This window comes from Callithrix jacchus, chromosome 11, assembly GCF_049354715.1.
Source record: "Callithrix jacchus isolate 240 chromosome 11, calJac240_pri, whole genome shotgun sequence".
NCBI lineage: Eukaryota > Metazoa > Chordata > Mammalia > Primates > Cebidae > Callithrix > Callithrix jacchus.
In genome coordinates this window covers 28,166,240-28,180,991 of record NC_133512.1, presented here as the reverse complement: position 1 = coordinate 28,180,991, position 14,752 = coordinate 28,166,240, and the positions used below count along the sequence as shown (strand labels likewise).

The following is a 14,752-nucleotide window of genomic DNA, read 5'->3' as shown; positions in this document are numbered from 1 at the left end:
CTGCCCTTCAGGCAGCCCTCAAGCCAATGACGCTGCAACGATGGAATTTACAGCCCGGTCGAGCCGGGCAGCTAGCCAAGAGGCGGATCATCCGGTGTGGGTCCTAGAGCCTGGAGGATTTCAGAATTTAACAAGCAAGGATTTTGGGCGAGGGGCGGGGCGCAGAGCAAACCGGAAACTCCTCCAGCTGATTTATTTCTGTGAAGAGCCCCGCTGAGAGAGGTAGGAAGAGTCCCGGGGCGCAGTGAAACTGTCGGAGTTCCAGCAAAGACTCGTTTACTCTCGCCGTTGGAGAGCGGCCCTCCAATATGCTACAATCCTAGGCTTTTGCTATTGCGTATAAACTGTAAAGACTTACATAGTGTTTTAGGGTTCACAAAGCGCGTTCCTGTTGCATGAACCTCACTACAATCAGTAAGGCAGGTTCTTTTTTTTCCATTTAAAAGAGAAGTAAATTTAGACCAGGAGAGATTAACTGTCCTGCTTAAGGTTGTTTGGCCCCGAAGCAGATGAGCTCAGCCTTAAAGTAGGTCTGATTCATTCCACGGCCCCACGTACTGTTATGGCAGCTAATAATTTATCCTTTAAGTTACCTTAGAGGGTAAATAATGAGTTACGACTTGCAGACTTCCGGATTAAAGAAGAAATGGTAATCATGGTTACGAATTACACAGCCTCATTTTAGTTTACATATTCTAATTTTACATTTTTCGCCTAAGTTCTAAAGCAATACAATTCATTGTAGTCAATTTGGAAGAAACTGGAAAGCACTAAAGTAGGATATCCAGATAAAACTGGGGAGTCGAATTAAGTTTGAATTTCAGATACATAACGGATAAATTGTTTTGCATTTTTATTTATTAAATCAGGCAACCTTACACTAAAAAAAAAGAAAGATCGCCGATACCACCACCTGCTGCCAATAATCCTCTTAATATTTTGGTGCATGCTTCTCTGACATATACCTAAAGCGATTTTAAACGTATTGTACTGTGTGTGTGTGCGTATGTGTGTGTGTGTGTGTGTGGTACTCATTTCTCACCTTCTCTTTCCACCTAATCTGTAGTTAACATTTTTCCTGGGCAGTGCATTTTGGCACTCTGTGTATATAGGGATCCCCCTGGAGTTCTTGCTTAAAATGCAGATTTTGATTCTGGAGGTCTGGAGTGGGTGCAAGATTCTGCATTTTTAACAAGCTCTTAGATGATGTCAGTGCTCCGGGTAAGTGGACCAACACTTCCAGCACCGAGATCTTAAGAGTCTGGACAACACCTGTTTACACTGGCCTCACAGTACCCCACCCTGAAATTCCAATTATCTCTTTACGCCCTATTATTGGCTACCTGAAATGCATGAGATCAATTAGGCAGCTCTAGAACTGGAATAGGGACTAGAGCCCAAGGAGTATCGTGAGAGCTTACGTAGACAGCCCCCCAAAGGTCGGGCACTATTTACAGTCAGCACTGTGCCCTACAGGTGTCTCAGGGGCCTCCCTCCTCTCATCGCCTACTCCCAAGTCCGCGACCCGGGACTCAATTTCCCTGCGGGCCTTTCCGGCAAAGTCCGCCCCGCCGCCACCGCGAAATCCCGGAGTGGATTTTGGGAAGGGGCGCGCGAGCGGCGCACCGGGCATGCGCGAGCGCGTCCTGGGCCCGGCGGGTGGAGGGTTTAGGTAGCGCGGGGTGGCGCCTCCTGCCTCGTTCGCCGCACTTCGGAGGTTTCCTGCATTCCTCCGGCCCACGTAAGGTCCGGGTCCTGGCCTCATTGTGAACAGCGTGTCCGGCTTCGCCTCGTCGGCTCACCGGCTGGCTGGGCTTCTCGCGTCTAGGCTGCCGCAGTGACCCCGCCCCCGGGCCGAGGATGTGAGGCGGGCCGGGCGTCCCCGCACCGGGCCCGGGCGCCGGGAGTGGGCGTCTGGGCCCCGCCGGGCAATGGCCCTGCTGCCGGTGCTCCTCGCCTCCTGGGTCCTGGGGCAGTGAGGGGGCCGGCGGGCGTGGGCCGAGTGGCCGCGGGCGCCATGGAGGGGGTGCTGTACAAATGGACCAACTATCTGAGCGGTGAGTGGCCGCGCCGGGCCGGGGGCGCGCGGGGGGCCTGTCCTTTGTCTGCGCCGCCGGAGGGCGGTGTCTGGATCCGTCCTGGGGCTTGGGGTCGTGGCCCTTGAGGCCAGCGTGGAGCGGGAGTATTTCCCAAAACAGCTCTCTCACCGGACCGTGTCACCGTGCTGGACGACACGGCCCTCTCTTGGGGCTGGGTGAGAGCAGTGGCTGCCCTTTCACTTCAAAGAAGGCTACAAAGACTGAGATTTGGGGTGACTTGAAAGGCACGGTGCTCTCGATGTCAGCTGGAGGAAGGCGCAGACGCCCCGCTGTGGGGTCCTCTGGGAGTCTCTTGCATTCTGGCGAAGGAACCGGACTCTCTTGACTCGTAGCTAGGTTAGAAGATTTCAAAAGAATCCCTGCAGTAACCTGGAATTCCACAGGGGAAAGATCCTTTATCAAAGTCCCCAGTGCAAACACTTCCCCTTTGTCACCTTCAGAGTCATCTGCCTGCACACCAGATGTGCAGCTCCACAGTTTCAAAGCTCCAGAGTCTGCACAAGGTTTTTTATTTTCTCGCTGAGCATTTCCTTTTGTTTTACAGACTCAGAAATTATCGTCAAATGAATGCAAATGTTTGCAGCTGTCTTCTTGCCCTGCCTTACAGATTGGCTTTAAAATAGTACCCGCTCCTTTTCTAGTTTGTGGAGGTAAAAGCTTCATATCTTGAGAAGGTTATAACTATTCTACACCTGTGAAGATTTTTCAGAACGATCTTTTTTTTATGTGTGCAACTGGTATTTAATAAAAGCCTATTTGCTGGAAACTGCTAGCCACTTTTTTGGAAGTAAACTTTTTATAGAAAATTGATTAGGTTTTTAAAGTTTTTAAGGCAGTGTGTTTGAAAGCAGAAATGTTCCCAGTATCTCTTAGAGAGGGTGAGAGATGTTTTCCTTTCTTCTGTGGGATAGGTTTAAAAGGTTGTAGTATGGTAATACACCGAGTGTTTTAAGAATGGCTGTGTGTGGGAGGACCAGTCGGCATAGTAACTTCGAGGAGGTCACACAGCACAGCCAAAGGTGCCCTTTTAGGCGTAACCAGAATCTTTTCCCTTTGCCTAGTATAATTAGCAGTGAGTTCTCCTGTTTATTTTTTCTGTAATCATTGGTGGAGACTAAATGAGAAGAGGTTTTTCTTTTTGCTTCAAGGACCTTCAGTGATGTCCGTAATTAGATTAGATGTGGATAACTCAAAGCTAGCCTTTGGTTTGGTGAATGCCAGAGGCTGATCAACACTGCTAACCTAAGGGGAGGAGGCTCCACTGGGCAGTTTTCCTTTTGAGGTCTCTCTCAGCTGCATATACTTGAATAAAATTTAGTTGCTGGTCTTTCACTCCTTTCCATTACACACTTTTACTTTTTACCTTTTTTTCTTTCATCTACAGCACTCTTCTTTTTTTCCCATTCTTCCCCACCCGTGACTTTTTTTGTTGTTTTGTGAGGATTTTTTTTTCCTTCTTTTCCTTCTCCTTTCTGTATGGGAAGTTTACTCTCTTGATACAGCAACTATTTCTTGGTAGTGAAATGCTTTTGTTGTTGTTTCTGACTGTCCTTGTGTATCCTTCAATAAAGCAGAACTCTCTGGTAGGATCTTTTCGAATCTTGATCATGTGATTCCTATCTGTTCTGTTGGAAAAGAGTCTACTTTTTTCTTCCCAAAGTAAGAGAAGTTACATGCTGTGAGTGGTGCTAGGGTGGAAACCGTAAAGAAGAAGGCACTGGAGCCATTGCCAGAGAAAGCTATCTTTACATGATGCTGCTTGTTCCTTTAACCTACGTGCCCTGTCCTTGTGGGCATGCTGTTCATAGAAGCCCATCACACCAGTGGGTACTTTTCCAGATAAACTTAGAATTATGGTTCGGCACGTTCTCTTCCTTTAGGAGATAAATTTACTTGGGAAAGAAATGGTAATAGCCAAGGAGGATTGCATGCATTCTTGTTTCCTCCACCCTTCACTTTTCTCCTTGGTCTTCCCAAATAAGCATGTTGTGTTAGTAACAAGTTTCTTTTTCTTTCTCTGAAGCTTATTTTAAAAGTAACGTTTTTTTTCTTGTAGGTTTGCACATAGTGACTTTAAAATACATATAATCAACCTTTTGTTCATTCTGAATTTTTCTCCAAAAGTAGTACATAACCCATGCCTCTGTTTGTGTGGTTTGTGTATTTGTCATGCTGATAGCTTGATATGGGATGCCTTGTGTAAACTTTGAGTGAAGTTAGGAAATCAGTTTATCACTTGATCTTTTGAATCCTTAGGAGATGTTGTTAATTTCATTCAGCATCTACTATGTGTTGGGCACTGTGCTAGGCACAGGGGAAGCAGTGTTGAACAAAGCCCATGCCTTTCTTGAGCCTACAGTTTGGTGGGGAAGAAAGATGTTTATTGGATAAGTCGTTAGAAGCATGTTCCATTGTGTGTGATTGGGAAGGAGGGAGGGCAAAGAGGCTAGTAAGGGATTGTTAGGGAAGGCTTCTTTGAAGAAAAAATTTAAGCAGAGTCTGAAGGATAAATCAAGCTGTTAACAGGTAGAAAGGCCAAGGCAGAGGTATAGTTAGAGGGAGTAAAGAACTTTTCAGGCACAGGGATTGCCAGTGTGAAGGCCCCAAAGCAGAAGAGAAACCTGTGAGTTTGAGGAAAGCAAAGAGGACCCATCTGGCTGAGAGCTGATAAGAGTGAGGCTCTAACAAAGATGCAGGGGTGTGCGTGAGGTCAGATATTTCAGGGCCTCATAGGCTGATTTAAATACTGTGATGTGATTGTGTGTGTACATGCGTGCATGCATCTATGAGAGAAAGAGAAAGGATGAAATTGTTTAAAAGCTTACTGTGGTTTTAGTGTAGCATAGAAGGTTTTCTGGTTACATCTTTGTATCTATCCCAGTACTTCATTAAATACTACATATAATTATTTTGTGCGCTTCTTTTGCCTCTTGAATTTCAAATTGATAGGTATATTAATCACTGAAAGTTAGAAACATCGCCAAGCCCTGATAATAGCATCTAAGGTCTACATTTCTAGAATGCAGAAAGAGAAAGAAGTCTCTTCCTTTAGATGCTAAGCATATTCAGGTACTGTATCCTCCTTCAATGAAAAATACAAAAAAAAAGTTTGTCTATTTTCTTTTACAATCTGGTGCCATCTTGTCTTTTGGACATTCTGGGATTTAGTGTCAGTACCTTTCTTCAGATGTTAGAAGATTAAACTTGGGATGAAAAGAGAGTGAATTAAACATGTTACAGACTCCTACATTGTGTGAGACATACTGCTAAGCACTGTATTTGTTATTTGTCTTTCAAGACCTAAAAGTTAGTCAAGGAGTATTTTATATGGAGGGCTACACATTAATGCCCCACAACACTGGTTCAGGAGTCAAAGAGACCTGAAGCCTGGTAAACAGCCCTGTTACTGCCAACTGCAGGTCACTTTAGCATGCTGAGCCTTAGTGTCTTCCTCCATATAAATAATGGGATTTACCAGTTTATAATTGTAAGAATTGTGGCTGGGCTCAGTGGCTCACACCTGTAATACTGTCACTTTGGGAGGCTGCGGTGGGTGGATTACCTGAGATCAGGAGTTCGAGACCAGCCTGGCTAACATGGTAAAACCTGATCACTTCTGAAAATACAAAAAATTAACCAGGCATGGTGGTGGATGCCTGTAATCCCAGCTACTTGGGAGGTTAAGGCAGGAAAATCGCTTGAACCTGGGAGGCAGAGGTTGCTGTGAGTCAAGATCGTGCCACTGCACTCCATCCTGGGCAACAAAAGCGAAACTCCGTCTCAAAAAATATATAGTAAAAAATTTGTTAGGACTCACAATGTGCCAGGCACTATTCTAGACATTTTAACATGGATTCACTCAGTCTTTGCAGCAATTTCAAGAAACAGTTGCCATTATTATGCCCATTTTCCAGAGGAAGACACTGAGGTACAGAGAGGTGGATTTGCTGACGGTCAAACAGTTAATAAGTGGCTTCAGAGTCAGTGCTCCATTAGACAATACTTTTAAAGGTCCTTCTTGCTTGATCATTATGTAATTCTAGCTGATTCATAATGTACCTATATTTAAAGTATGTTTGACCTAGAATAGCAGACTCTATTTCAGGGGTGGGAAATGGGGAGGAATTCAGGAGTGAAGAAAGCTTTGACTCCCCCTTGTTGTGCATATGTTTTGCCACAAGGAAATTTTCTAACCTTTGCTTTCTACTTTGTAGTTTTAGATCCTTTGCCTGCCCACTTAGCTGATAGAAGGGCTGCTGTCCTAAACTCCAGACAGCCGTGGGCTGCTTGCGCCTCTCCAGCAAGTTAAGGCTCAAGCACATTGCATTACTGCATTCCAAAAATAACAGAGGCCTGCCTCATACTGGCCAGATGGTTTTCATTAAGGATGTGCTATAATTTTGTTCCCCTCAAGTGGAGGAAGGTGACTCTTGCCGTATATACTAGTGCTGTGTGAACAGTATAAGGAAGATATCTGGAATATAAGGATTCTTGGTTTCACAACCACTGGGCAATCTTTTTTGTTGTTAACATTTTAACATCTTTACTGAGATAATTCATAAGCCATAAAATTCATTTAAAATGCACAACTCAGTGATTTTAGTATATATAAAAAGTGCAACAATTACCATGATCAATTTTAGAACATTTTCATTATCCCAGAAAGAAACCCAGTATCTACTAACAATCACTCCTACACCTGCCCCCTTGCTGTTGGCAATCACTAATCTGTCTGCACAGATTTGCTTCTTCTAGACATTTTATATAAATGGAATTATATAATATGTGGTCCTTTGTGGTTGGCTTCTTTTTAGCATTGTGTGTGTGTGTGTGTGTGTGTGTGTGTGTTTGGATAGCATGTATCAGAACTTCATTCCTTTTTATTGCCAAATAATATTTTATTGTATGTGTGTACTATATTTTGTTTATCCATTTTCAGTTGAAGAACATTGGGATTGGGTTGTCTTTTTTTTGTTTTTTTTTTTTTGTCATCCTGGCTACAATGTAGTGGCACGATCTCTGCTCACTACGACCTTCGCCTCCTGGGTTCGAGTGATTCTCCTGCTTCACCCTCCTGAATAGCTGGGATTACAGGTGTCCATCACCATGCCCTTGTATTTTTAGTAGAGACGGTGTTTCACCACGTTAGCCAGGCTGGTCTTGAACTCCTGACCTCAGGTGATCCACCCACCTCAGCCTCCCAAAATGCTAGGATTACAGGTGTGATCCCATGCCCAGCATTATTTTGATTTGTTTTGTTTTTTGATTTCTTGGCTATTATAAAATAACAGTGCTGTGAACACTCACGTACTGGTTTTCATATAGACATGATTTCATTTCTCCCGGATATATGCAATACATAGAAGTGGAATTGCTGGAGTCATGTGATAACTCTTTGTTTAATAATTTGAGGGACTGCCAAATTGTTTTCCAAAGTGACTGCACCATTTTATATTCTCTTGTAATCAAAGAAATTTCCGTTTTTACATTGTCACCAACCTCATTATTGTCTTAGTATAGCCATCCTGGTCAATGTGAGTGGTATCTCATGGTTTTGATTTATATTTCTCAGACTTAATGATGTCGATTATCTTTTTAGATGCTGATTATTCATTTGTATATCTAATTTGGAAAAATGTCTGTTTGCATTCTTCGTTCATTTGTTTGGGTCATTTTCTCATTATAGAGTTGTAAGAGTTCTTTTTTTTTTTTTGAGACAGAGTCTTGCTCTGTTGCCCAGGCTGGAGTGCAGTGGTGCAACAATCTCAGTTTACTGCAGCCTCTGCCCTGGGTTTAAGCAATTCTCCTGCCTCAGCCTCCTCAGTAGCTGGGACTACAGGCACAAGCACCATACCTGGCTAATTTTTGTATTTTTAGTAGAGATGGGGTTTTACCATGTTGGCCAACATGGTCTTGAGCTGCTGATCTTGTGATCTGCCTGTCTCGGCCTCCCAAAGTGCTGGGAATACAGGCATGAGCCACTGCGCCTGGCCATGACTTGTTTTATAAAACTAGGAATATGAGGCAAGGTGCATATCTTTGTTTCTAGCAATTCCGTGTCACTGATAAATTTCTAAGAACTGGAAAAATGGGCTTGGTATGGTAGCTCACACCTGTAATCCCAGTATTTCAGGATGCTGAGGCGGGCAGACTACTTGAGGCCAGGAGTTTGAGACCAGACTGGCCAACATGGTGAAGACCCGTCTCTACTTAAAATACAAAATTAGCCAGGCATGGTGGAATATGCCTGCAATCCCAGCTGGTTGGGAGGCTGAGGCACCAGAATCGTTTGAATCCAGAAGGCAGAGATTGCATTGAGCTGAGAGGTTGCAGTGAGCCAAGATTTCACCACTGTGTTCCAGTCTGCAACCTCTGCCTCCCGGGTTCAAGCAATTCTCATGTCTCAGCCTCCTGAGTAGCTGGGACTACAAGCATGTGCCACCATGCCTGGCTAATTTTTTGTATTTTTAGTAGAGACAGGGTTTCACCATGTTGGTCAGGCTAGTCTCAAACTCCTGACCTCAGATGATCTGCCCACCTCAGCCTTCCAAAGTGCTAGGATTACAGGTGTGAGCCTCTGCACCTGGCCAAGAGTTCTTTATTCTGAATATAAGTTCCTTGTTAGATGATTTGCAAATACAGTTGACCCATGAACAATGCAGGAGTTGGGGCACCAACTCCCCACAGACAAAAATCTGCATGTTACTTTTGACTTCCCCCAAATCTTAATAGCCTGCTGTTGACCAAAAGCCTTATCTATAACATTAACAGTCAATTAACACATATTTTTTGTGTCATATGTATCATATACTGTATTCCTACAAGAAAATAAGCTAAAGAAAGGGTTACTAAGAAAATCATAAGGAAGAGAAAATATATTACTATTCATTCAGTAGAAGTGGATCATTGTAAAGGTCTTCATCCTTTTTGTCTTCACATTGAGGGGCAGAAGAGGCAGAGGAGGAAGAAGAGGGATTGGTTTTGCTATCTCAGGGTGGTAGAAGTGGAAGAAAATCCACATGTGCATCCTTGAAATTCAAACCTCATGGTATTCAAGGATCAACTGTATTTTCTTTTCTGTAGGTTGTCTTTTTCATTTTCTGTGGTATCATTTGCAACACAAAATTTTTAAATTTTGGTGTAGTCTAATTTACCGATTTTTTTCTTTTACTGTTTGTATTTGGTGTTAGATTATGTTAAGAAAACATTGCCAAACCCAAGGTCATGAAGATTTACTCTTAAGGTTTTCAAAATAGTTTTTAGCTCTTACATTTAATTCTCATTCATTTTGAATTAATTTTCCTGTATGATATGAAGTAAGGGTACATCTTTCTTTTTGCACATAGATATTCAAGGGTCAGCTCTTTACCATGTCATTTACGGTTTCTTTGATAAAGTCACAAGTCAGCATTGCACCAGTGCTTAAGTGTAAAAGATTGGAGTCAGAAAGCCCTGAGTTTTAATCTCTGCTCCACTACTTAGTGCTGATACCATGAACTAGTTACTTAATCTTCCCGAGCCTCAGTTTTAAAATGATAGCAATAATAATGGCCATACCTAGGTTTGTTAAGAATATGTAATGGATATTTAGCTTATTGTTACTGGTTCATGGGTGATGCCCATTAGCATCAGACACTCAACAGACATACTCCACTGTGTACCAGGCAGGTACATAGTTCACTTTAAGGGTAGGTTAATTAGATCACTGTTTTGCTTAATGGTGCCCAGAAAATTTAGTCTGTGTGTATTCAGCTTTCTATTTGCAAATTTTGACTCCTCATGGCTTCTTTTTCTTATAATTATTGGCCATCGCTGTCTCTTCCGTTGTGAAGTGTCCGTTCAGATCTTTAACCCATTTTAAAAAGTTAATTGTTTTTCTTTTATTAGTGAGTTGTGAGAGCTCTTTATATATTCTTAATTATAATTCCATTGTAAACCAGGCGTGGTGGCTCACACCAGTAATGCCAGCACTTTGCTTGAGACCAGGAGTTCGAGATCAGACTGGCCAACACGGTGAAGCCCTATCTCTACTAAAAATACAAAAATTAGCCTGGTGTGGTAGAACACGCCTGTAATCCCAGCTGCTTGGGAGGCTGAGGCACCAGAATCATTTGAACCCGAAAGGCAGAGGTTGCGTTGAGCTGAGAGAGAAAGAGAGATAAAGATAAGTAAGATAGACAATGCCCAAAGGAATTAAGTGGTGTCCTCAAGATGGCACACCTGGATGTTATGAGTCTGAAATTAGTTTCCTCACACCATTGTCTTAAGTAAGGTACTAGTAGGACATATGAGAAGCACCGTGCAGAACAAATAAATACTTAGTTTGGTAGCTCAAAGCACTACAGTTTCTAGCAGAAGGTTTTAAAGAGAACTTGATATAATTTATTGTAAATACAATTAGTCTTCTCACCATCTGCATGGTAGACTCTCCACTAGTCTGTCACTTCTTGAGGCTGGGATATTTTCTCTAAATCTCCAAACCTGATAAATTATAACTGCTCAGAAAATACTTCGAAATTATAACTGCTCAGAAAATGCTTTGAGAATTAATTAATGGTAAATTAAGAAGCCTGTAATTTAGCTAGTGCTTAGTTAACTGTTACAATGAGGAGTGTTTCTTCTTTCTTTCCTCTTCCCCAGCTACAGCCAAAATCTTACTGATTGACCTGGCAGAGGAACCCAAGGCTTTGCTGTCCACATCCCTGTCTGGAGCTCCCCTAGAGAAGCTGATTTGGAGAGGGCTCTGATAGGATGAGGTGTGGCCAAATGCTCAGGTTGGCCATTGGAAAACACCAAGGCTATGGCGATCAGAGGTAGTAAATGAGTACCCTTGCTTTGCTTTAATTTAAAATGGTAGATTTTTTCACTATTAATATATCTATATAGCATACATAACATATGATTATAATATATGGTATGAACATAGAAACCATAATTTATAGTGAATAAATTGTCTTGACTCAACACTTCAGATTCTATCAAGAAGTTTTTTTTTTTTTTTGAGACGGAGTTTCGCTCTTGTTACCCAGGCTGGAGTGCAATGGCGCGATCTCGGCTCACTGCAACCTCCGCCTCCTGGGTTCAGGCAATTCTCCTGCCTCAGCCTCCTGAGTAGCTGGGATTACAGGCACGCGCCACCATGCCCAGCTAATTTTTTGTTTTTTTGATAGAGATGGGGTTTCACCACGTTGACCAGGATGGTCTCGATCTCTTGACCTCGTGATCCACCCGCCTCGGCCTCCCAAAGTGCTGGGATTATAGGCGTGAGCCACCGTGCCCGGCCCAAGAAGTTTAATTGCTTGATAAAGAAGTCAGTTCTATCAAGAAGTTTAATTTCACTTTATTTTCTTGGCATTAGTTATTTTCTCTGTTTTTATATTTAAAAATTTGTTTGGAAACAGGGTCTTGCTGTGTTGCCCAAGCTGGTCTTGCACTCCTGGCCTCAACTGATCCTTCTGCTCCATGAGCCACTGTACTGGCAGTTACTGTCTCTTGAATCAGATTCTAGGAAAGATTGGAGTTTGCTGTTACTTTGTACTAGGAAAGGTTTTGAAAGCTGAAAGAGATTTCTTAGCAGCATCTAAACTCTAGCTGAAATTTCCTAGAAAAGGAAACTAAAGCTGAAAGAAGTTAAGGGACTTAACCTTTTGTTTCTCCCATTCTATTCCCCCTTAATTATGTTCACTGATTTTTCTTCTTTTTTTTTTTTTTTTTTATTATTTTTTTTTTGAGACGGAGTTTCACTCTTGTTACCCAGGCTGGAGTGCAATGGCGCGATCTCGGCTCACTGCAACCTCCGCCTCCTGGGTTCAGGCAGTTCTCCTGCCTCAGCCTCCTGAGTAGCTGGGATTACAGGCACGCGCCACCATGCCCAGCTAATTTTTTGTATTTTTAGTAGAGACGGGGTTTCACCATGTTGACCAGGATGGTCTCGATCTCTTGACCTCGTGATCCACCCGCCTTGGCCTCCCAAAGTGCTGGGATTATAGGCGTGAGCCACCGCGCCCGGCCGATTTTTCTTCTTATGGCTAATAAAAAAGCACCTTTCCTTCACTTTTTTCTTTACTTTTGGTTAACTTTTCTAGAAAGAGTTTAAATAGCCTCTTCTCATTTTTTTTTTTTTCTGCATCTCTACACAGCAGCATTTCTTACAGATTTTTTTTTTAATCTTCAACTTTAAGTTCAGGGGTATATTTGCAGATTTGTTACACAGGTAAATGTATGCCATGGTTGTTTGCTGTACAGATCATCTCAGTACCTAGTATTAAGCCCAGCATTCATTAGTTATTTTTCCTAGTTTTCTCCCTTCCCCAACCCACTCTTGTGGATTTTTAAATTTCACAATATGCTAATTTTTAAAATTCATTTTTCCTGTTAAACAGTTAGCTTATGAACTTCTGCTTTCCCAGAACACCATAATTCTTAAGGCAAAAGTTCTGAAGGAACTATAGTGGACTTAAAGGCAGAATGATATACCCTAGCATGAGGCTAACTTAGTATGCATTCTACTAGTGGTTTATTTAAGAGTCATTGTTGGGCCAAGAGGTAATGAGCCTATTATAATGATTACAATAAAAAACTGAACAAAATAAAACAGTAGAATATTACATTTTTTTCAAATGCACAGGGAGCATTCATCAAGATAGACCATATTCTGAACCATAATAGAAACCTTGCCAAACCTTGTCAAAAGAATGTTCTGTGTCTTTAATAGAAGTATACTACAAATTAATAACATGTATAAATCCCCTGAAATATTAGGAAGTTAAGCAGTACACTTCAGAGTGGCCTGTGGGTCAAAGAGGTCTCCAAGAAAATCGAGAAATATTTTGTAGCACTGAAATCTCCTTTGACGTGATCAGGTTAAAAAAAAAGAGAGAGAAATATTTTGTACTTCAAATGAAACCACAATAGTGGTTGGCCAAGGGTAAAGGGAGAGGGGAAGGTTTGATCACAAAGTAGTAACACCAAAAGGGAATTTTGGGGACAATTTTGGTAGAAGGGAATTTTCTTTTTCTTGATTATTGTGGTGGTTATTAAAGGACTATGCATTTATCAAAATTCAGAATTGTTTGCCAAATAATGAATTTTATTTTATGTAAATTTAAAAATGAATTTAAAATTTTTTAAGTGTCTATTTAATGGAGTACAGTTTTTCATAGTGATGTGTTTGGATGAGCCACTCGTCACAAAGCTGCTGAAAGAAAAATGAAAGGAAGCTACAGTACTTTCTAGTCAGAAGTGGATATGACTCCATTACTTTTGGTTTGGATCTTTAAGGGAATGAGAACATCTTGATTTAGAAATTTTGAGTTAAAAATGGTGGTTATTGTTGGGAAATTAAAAAAAAAAAGAAAGTTCAGTATAAATTAACATGAGGTATGCCAGTTTAAATCTAAATATAAGTGTGTTTTTTGAAAAAAACTATGCTCATTGAAAATGTTTAATTATTAATTGAACTGAAAAGCCTTTTGGCCAAGATTTTTTAAAAGTAAATTTTGCACAGTTGTTTGTCCGTTAAGGGTAGAAAGGCATTTGCGCTATGTGAGAAAAGAGCAAGGTGTTAGCAATTTTGGAATAGTGATCTTTAAATCTTGAATTTCTTTGAATGTAAAACATTCAGAGTTTTAAAATGTTTTGTAGTCTTCAGTGTTTTACGCTTATTTTTAAAAATTTATTCTTGGCTGGGTGTAGTGGCTCACGCCTGTAATCCCAGCACTTTGGGAGGCTGAGATGGGTGGATCACCTGAGGTCAGGAGTTTGAGACCAGTCTGGCCAAACTGGTGAAATCCTGTCTCTACTAAAAATACAAAAATTAGCTGGGCGTGATGGCAGGCATCTGTAATTCCAGCTACTTGGGAAGCTGAGTCAGGAGAATCGCTTCAATCCTGGAGGCAGAGGTTGCAGTGAGCTGAGCTCATGCCACTGCATTCCAGCCCGGGCAACAAGAGTGAAACTCTGTCTCAAAAAATAACATTTATTCTTAAGTAGTTTATTCTTTTTGATTTTATTGTAAATGGATTCACAAATACAATTGTATGTTAGTCTTGTCTCCTAACACCTGCTGAACTCATTTATTCTAATAGTTTCTTTTTTTTAGTGGGTTCGTTGCTTTTTGTTTTTGTTTAAATATGTAAGAGCATGTCTGTGAGTAGAGCTAGGTTTGCTGCTTCCTTTCCAATCTACATGTCTTTTATTTCACTTGTTGACTACTTGCCCTGGCTAGAACTTCCAGTACAATGTTGACTAGAAGTGTAAAAACAAACATCCTTCTCTTGTTTCCAATCTTTGCGGGGAAGCATCCTGTTTTTCACCTTATGCAGATTAACTGTGGGTTTTTTGTAGATGCCTTTATCAGGTTGAAGAAGTTCTCTTTTAAGTTTGTTAGGTGTTTTTATTATGAAAGGGTGTTAGATTTTTGTCAGGTGCTTTTTATACATTTAGTGAGATGATCATGTGATAGTTTAGAGTTTTGCGTTTGCAGAATTCACACAGGCTTAAAGTAAAAAGTGACGTTTATTAGTTCATTTAATGGAAAAATCTAGGTGGTGTCTTACCTTCAGGAATTACATGGGCTGATCATGGGGTTCAAACACTGTCATCCAGATTTTCTTCCTTCTCCCTCTGTCCCTCAAATCCTTCCAGTCCCGTTT

The 14,752-nt window shown here is 41.5% G+C and overlaps 1 protein-coding gene across 8 annotated transcripts in view; it reads left to right on the top strand.

The window, feature by feature from the left end:
* The first annotated feature begins 77 nt into the window (after window positions 1-77).
* The window catches only part of PLEKHA8 (pleckstrin homology domain containing A8), a 97,203-nt gene continuing 82,528 nt past the window's right edge, over window positions 78-14,752 (top strand). For 6 of the 8 annotated variants that reach the window (XR_013523903.1, XM_017975224.4, XM_054237128.2 and 3 more), the window contains exon 1: window positions 1,644-2,057. Coding sequence is in view for 6 of the 8 variants with exons in the window: in XM_017975224.4 (XP_017830713.1) it covers window positions 2,018-2,057 (40 nt within the window). In the remaining 2 variants the exon portion in view is untranslated. Of the gene's footprint in view, window positions 223-1,643; window positions 2,058-10,739; window positions 10,913-14,752 lie in introns of those variants that run through there. The other 2 variants (XM_078342497.1, XM_035253527.3) reach the window with 2 other exon arrangements.